At 34.9% G+C, this 6,792-nt stretch overlaps 1 protein-coding gene across 1 annotated transcript; it reads right to left on the reverse strand.

Annotated features, from left to right (window-relative positions):
- Positions 1-2,519: 2,519 nt before the first annotated feature.
- On the reverse strand, positions 2,520-4,989 carry LOC131536786 (phospholipase A and acyltransferase 1-like). The gene is made up of 4 exons (XM_058769913.1): positions 4,881-4,989; positions 4,602-4,709; positions 3,487-3,716; positions 2,520-3,323 (listed from the first exon to the last, which is right to left on the reverse strand). Exons 2-4 carry the CDS (start codon positions 4,705-4,707, stop codon positions 3,225-3,227), a joined length of 435 nt encoding a protein of 144 aa, XP_058625896.1. The 5' UTR covers positions 4,708-4,709; positions 4,881-4,989; the 3' UTR covers positions 2,520-3,224.
- Positions 4,990-6,792: the final 1,803 nt, after the last annotated feature.

Consider the following 6,792-nt stretch of genomic DNA (forward strand, 5'->3'; position numbering starts at 1 on the left):
AAATGTATTTCTTGTTTTAACATTTAAACTTAAGACTACATATAGTCATTACTATAGACTACATATAATAGATTACCTTTTGACTTCATGAATACACATAAATGACAGCTTAATGATTTTTTTTTCTTTTTTTATAATTTTAATAATATAATAATTTGTTTTTAAATATAATATATTATAATTTAATATAATACTTTATATTTTTTCTATAATATTTATGTGGCATTTTGTTTTTTTTTATGTCATTTATTTGATAGTTATCTATACATTATTTTATTTTAAATGGTAGAAAAACCTGTTTTTGACCTCAAAATAAAGCACTTTCCCTCTGTACACGGCTGCAGGGATGAGCAGTTTTGTGGTGCTTGGAATTCTTTATAATTAATTAAAAACAACTATTGCCACATTGATGGCTCAAGAAGGTGTAATTGTTCAAATAACACATTGTTTCATTTAAAAAAAAAAAAATATATATATATAAAATTGTAGCCAAGTGTTTTTCAAGTGTAATATTTCTGTAAAGAAGAATGGACATTTCCATAGAATGACCCCTATGTAACAGAGTTAAGATTTTATTTAGTTTTATTGTGAATTCTTATGAATTCAGCAGCGGTTAATTTCATGTTGTACTGGTGCCCTCGTGTGGTTTGTGTGACAACTGCAGGCAGATAAAATGTTCGGTAAGACAGGAGATGACGCAACACAGCAGTTGCAATGTGTACTGCATGTTGTGGGTGGGTATCCTTATGCTCCGTCTCAATTTAGTTATATATATTTGATTTATAAGGCAAAATAAGCTGAGTTTTCAAATATCTGATGTTTATGATTTAGTTAGGGTAATATTTTGACCATTTGATTTGACTATGAACATATATTTTATAAGTTATTTGCCCGTTTGTGAACTCTCGTTAGCAAGGCCACGATGTTAATTTTATTTTACATTTTATATAGGTCACTTATGCCTGCAGCAAAGCAACCACTAAAAGGGTGTTTTATTTCATTTAACAGCCTGCAGTAAAGAAAAGATACATTTACACCAGCCAGCATTGTGTCCGAGCATTTATTGGAAGGGGTTCGGACAGAGATTGAGTCGGTCATACAGAGCAGTGCCCGGTGGTGTTCGTCTAAGTCACATCGTAGAGTGGAGGAGAAAGACCACATTCGTCACACCTATATATTTTAGGCTATAAATATGTGGCTATGTTACAGTTCCCCTTTGAAGCTCTTGTGTTTTTCTCCTTTTTCATCTCTCCAGTCCTATTCTGCTGTTTGCTAATTTTTGTAAAATAGCTTCTGTTTTTGTTTTTTAGATAAAAGAGTGGTTTCAGTTTAATATGTTGCAGGCTCATTCATTGGTAATAACTGATAATAAATAATATTGATGATAATAAATCATCAAAAAAATATTGGGCTTGTTTTTGAAGCTGCGGTTGCTTATTTGTCTCACGAGAGTTGGCAACTGTGGTGTCTGAGCGTGCAAGTCTGCAGCCAGACCCTTCTCGATATTGCCTGTTTTCACATCTTTTTGTGGCTTGTATATTTTTACTGAATAAACTCGTGTATAAATCATCACACCCACATTGACAGATTTAAACAGTTGCCCCTCCGCTTTTGGATGGAAAGTTCCTTTATCACACACACACACACACACACACACACACACACACACACACACACACACACACACACACAGACATTTCAAAATAAATGTCCAGGTGCATTTCAGGCTTGTTTAGATGTATAAGACAGATGTAACACATAAAACAACTTTATCTTTCTTTTATTTTTTTCTGGTTAATATCTGTGTTTTAGTTACACAATAAACTGCATCTGACATTTAATTCAACATAACTCTTTATGCCTCTCTCTGGGCCACCCAATGACATGAAAAGACTAAAACATTATTTAACACATTCAATATAGAGACCTTACTGATATCGGCAGATTAATCTGTTTATTAACTTGTTTAAACACATTATTGTATCAGCAAAATCCATTATTTGTTTACCTCTAATTCATATGTATTGATATAGTGGTTTATAGGTGATATAGCGATTTCAAATACAATATTTATTTATAAAGCACATTTAAAAACAACCAAGGCTGACCAAAGTGCTGTACAAAAACGAATAACGTATAGATTGCATAAAACATATCTATTTTAAACTTGCAGTTACCCTGTTTTGCTGACTAGCTATATTTAGGGCTTGTCGAATGTGTGCCCCAGCCTGTTTCATTTCAATTTTATTTAAACAACTCTGCAAGTACCCTGTGAAGATCTAGTACAAAACTAAATGGAATTAATTCCATTTAGATTTGACAGGATTTGGATTTGGAATTCAATCAGATTTGACAGGAAACTATATTTTTAATAATACAGGTTACTTTTACTATAGTAAAATAGTGTTAATTTTTAGTTATGGTCAGCACATGTCATTTAAAAGGCTAATAATTTATGTTGGTGTTGTCTCCTCTTCTACTTTTTTCGTTACCTTTCCCACAAAGAATGTAAGGCGAGGCAAGGCAAGTCTATTTATTTAGCACATTTCATACACAATGGTAATTCAAAGTGCTCTACATGAAAAGGAAACAAATACATAAGAATAAAAATGGAATGCATAAGAAATAAAATAACAATAAAAGCAGAGAATACCCCGATCTGGATGGAAGAGTCAGAGAGTTTCTGTGCATTTAATAAAAGAATGATTTACTTTTGCATTGAGATTGTTGTGTGAAGGATTGCATTCCTTCTCTGTAAAAAAAAACAAACAAAAAAAACAGACATTTGTATTGTTATCCCTTGATTTGTAAAAAAAATAAATATATATAACAACCTGTAATGGTACATTTAGGTTTGGCAACGGGAAAGTAACTTGTTAATTCTGCTTCTGCGGTGGGATCTGGAGCGGAGCCATGGGGAGAGGTTCACATCTCCCTGATGAGATGTGCACTGAGCCGGCGTGTAGGGAAGTAGCGAAATTGTTGTTTAAAAGAAGTACATTTTTAATTATCCCACTGGCTGCTTTAAAACTCCTCTCAGAGTGACATAAAAAACCTGTTCTAAAAGTTACATAAATCTTGTTAAATTGAAGATATTTTTGTACAATCAAGACACAGTGCAGCCAAATCAACTTTAATATGATTGAAAAAAAAACAAAAAAAAACATTCACTACAAATAAAGTAACACGTGAGTGCAGTGGAGAGGGAATGCAGATTGAAGAAATTAATTAAATTTCATATTGGACGAACCAAAGGAAGATGCACCGAAGTTATCTGCAATTTCGTTGTTAAAGTCTGATGCCGTATTGAGAACGCGATTTGCCTGTATAAAAGAGAAAAGACCAATATAAGGCAATTAGAAGCTGATGTTCCATGTGCAGGGTACCTTATTATACAGTATTGTGGTAATTTCAGGCCTGTATCAGGTTCTAAAAAGAAGGATCTGTTTGTAATCAGAGTTACATAGAATACGATTTTAAATGTACCTGTAGTGATTGGGCTTTCCCGTAGCGAATAAATGTGGCTAGGTGCTCACAGTTGTTGTCGAGTATTCCATATTTTCCGGCGCCATCTCGCAAAACCTTCTCAACATTTGCACTCATCTCTACTTCAGATTGTGGTGTTTGCCCATGCCATTGATTTTCGACTGTGAAACCAGGCTTGAGCAGACCTTGCTTCACAATGGCTCCTGCTTTACTGTTTGATCCCTTTTCACCTGAAGGAAATATTTAACTATCAAAGCTGTTTTGAACTGTTTCCCCCATACCTAGATTGATCCAGTAAAAACCCAACTGGGTAACTGTATGTAAAAACAATAATGCGATATAACTAACAATTAAAAGTCACCTGACCATGTAATAATCAAAATATACAAGAGACAAGCACATCCTGCACAGTATACTGTATAGTTAACTGGATACCAGAATGTTTAAGAACTATTACACAACAGGCTATGAAACACGTCTTATTGTTTAAATGCATTTTTTTTAAGGATTTAAAATGTATGTTACTGTAATACACACTTCAGAATATGTACTCATGTTCAAAATATGTTGCTAGGTACTACTGTTTAATTCTTCCTTGTGTAGTTTTATACATTGCAGTGGTGCAGTGCATTTACATTTTGTCGTGCCTATGACAATAGGAAAGAGGACATGGGTGATAGAAGTAGTGCTTTGAGACAGGAATGTTTAGGTGATAAAAGAAAAGAATACTGATCATCAAAATAAGTTGACTTTCGATAATTAATTAACATTAGTTTCATATTCACATTGCATCGCACATACAAACCATGAATACAATTATGCATGCGATTCACATGTAAAACAATGCTTTTGAAAGCTCTATAGTGGCTGAAAATAAGATAAATTACCCTTTTCCCCCCATTCTGGGTCTGTCAAATATCGACTATACCTGTGGTTTTTAATCCTTTACTGCATAAAGCAGTAGCTGAAACATAGACGTTAACAGATGTGCAGAATGAGCGTATCAGTGTTCTTGTAAAGTTTTTAAGAAGTATTTAAGAAGCACTTTCAGTAAGACAAAGGCTAGTCAGAGATAGGAAACCATGATTTGAAGTTTCTACATAGAATCACTGTACCTGTAAACTCGACAACCGTATCTTTTCCATTTTCATTCTTCCCAGTGTACACCGCCCAGTGTGTGTACCCAATGCGAGCGTATGAAAGGAGGTCTCCAAAATTCATGGCTTAAAAAAAAAAAACATTTGGCAAATATATAGTACTGAACAAAATCCTATCAACTTGTACTTCCATGTAGGATGAACTCATAATAGCAGGTTTATTCCAAACTGAAAATAAAGTCTTACATTACCATAGTTTTCACTGTGCTTGTATAGCAAAGGAAAAACATAACATACCTTAGTTTTAAGTTTGAAAAATGAAGACAGTGATCAACTGACAGGACACCACGGGAAAATTCCTCTGCTGCAACTTCTACAATGGCATTGGAGTTCAACTAGTCCCGCTGCTCTTATACATACTCATATACATATTCATTAGGGTACGAGGAAGTACCATCCCCTTTCCCCAGAATTGTAAAATTGCACAATTTCTAACACTTGTTTACATCAAACACAATAGGCTGTGGTTATTATAATGAGCTGCTCCTTTGCTTGGCTGTGGTTCAGTAGTCAAGTAAAGTCACCTTCATTTATAAAGAGCTTTTACAATACAGATTGTTTCAAAGCAGCGTTACAGTGAAAATAGGAAAGTCAAAGGACAGATATTGTTTTGGCCTCTACGGCAGCTCTATAAAAAGTTATTGTCCAGCTAAAGTGAGGTTTTTTTTGTTAGTTTTTTTCCATTTCTGTTGTAAAAATCATTAGTTATTAACTTTAGGGGCCGCTTACATGACATTATAATTGAAAACAGAAACCCTTTAATGCGTTTTGGCCATTCATTTGCATGACAACGGTGTTTGGAGACTTGAGAACACAAATTTTAAGATAAAGTTATCTCCGTGTAAACTTCAAAACGCAAATCCGTGAAAACGGTTACGGTGTGCACATGCGTACCACGTGTTCAGTCTATAGGTATGTGTGTTTGAATGCGCTCGTGCGCAGACGCGTAGTCTTTCTCTAAGCGAAATCACCAAATCACTTGTTAGGCATGCACTATACAGAAATATTAGTCGCTTCCACGTATCCATGCGAACCGGAATCACACTGACAACGTTTTATCTATACAGAAGGAAAGACAAGGGAAAGAGAAGGGAAAGAGGCTTTCACAGGGAAGAGTCTAGTTGACACTTCAGGGCTGTGTTGTCGTCGTGTCCAGGCGCAGGTCCTTCATCTCATCTGGATACGGCCTGGATCCAGCAGACTACAGTGGACCTCTGGATAAACAGAGAGACTAATATTAGCGTAGACGCCATTTATTCTTATGATGTGACGAGTACATCAAGTGTTATGGGAAATGTTCCCGGTTCCGGCTGACCTAATCTATGCAGACTAACATTTTACATGATTTGAATTTTAGAAGTAGATAATGTGTTATGAATATGCCAGGGTAAAGAGATGTGTTTTTAGTCTAGATTTAAACTGACAGTGTGTGTCTGCTTCCCGGACAATTTTAGGAAGACTGTTCCAAAGTTTGGGTGCTAAATAGGAAAAGGATCTACTGCCGGCAGTCGATTTTGATATAGGTATCAACTGGACAGAATTTTGAGATCGCAATAGACGTGAAGGACTATAATGTGATAAGAGCTCGCTCAAGTACTAGGGAGCTAAACCATTTAGTGCTTTGTAAGTAATCAGCAAGATATTAAAATGTATATGATGTTTAATAGGGAGCCAGTGCAGTGTTGTCAGAACCGGGCTAATATGGTCATACTTCCTGGTTCTAGTAAGAACTCGAGCTGCTGCGTTTTGAACCAGCTGGAGTTTGTTTATTAAGCATGCAGGACAACCAGCTAGTAAAGCATTACAATAATCGGTATCACTTTACAATAACAGTACATGAATTATCATGTACTAATACCTTAATTAATAATTACTTGACTATGAACTAATGAAGAGTTAAGACATGTATTAATCAAGAACTAATAAATAACTAACTTAACTACGACATGAGTCATATGAATTACCGCATGAATAACACCACCTTAATTACATGTTAGTTCATGCATGTTAGTTAATGTATTAATTAACACTTTGGGATAAACTAAATCAAACATGCTCTAGAAGAAAGATTCATGAAAATGGCACACTGCAAAATTGTTTATAAATTTTCCACCTGCAGCTATGTCACAAACATCAGTGAATGACCGTG

Source organism: Onychostoma macrolepis, chromosome 03 (assembly GCF_012432095.1).
Source record: "Onychostoma macrolepis isolate SWU-2019 chromosome 03, ASM1243209v1, whole genome shotgun sequence".
NCBI classification, from domain to species: domain Eukaryota; kingdom Metazoa; phylum Chordata; class Actinopteri; order Cypriniformes; family Cyprinidae; genus Onychostoma; species Onychostoma macrolepis.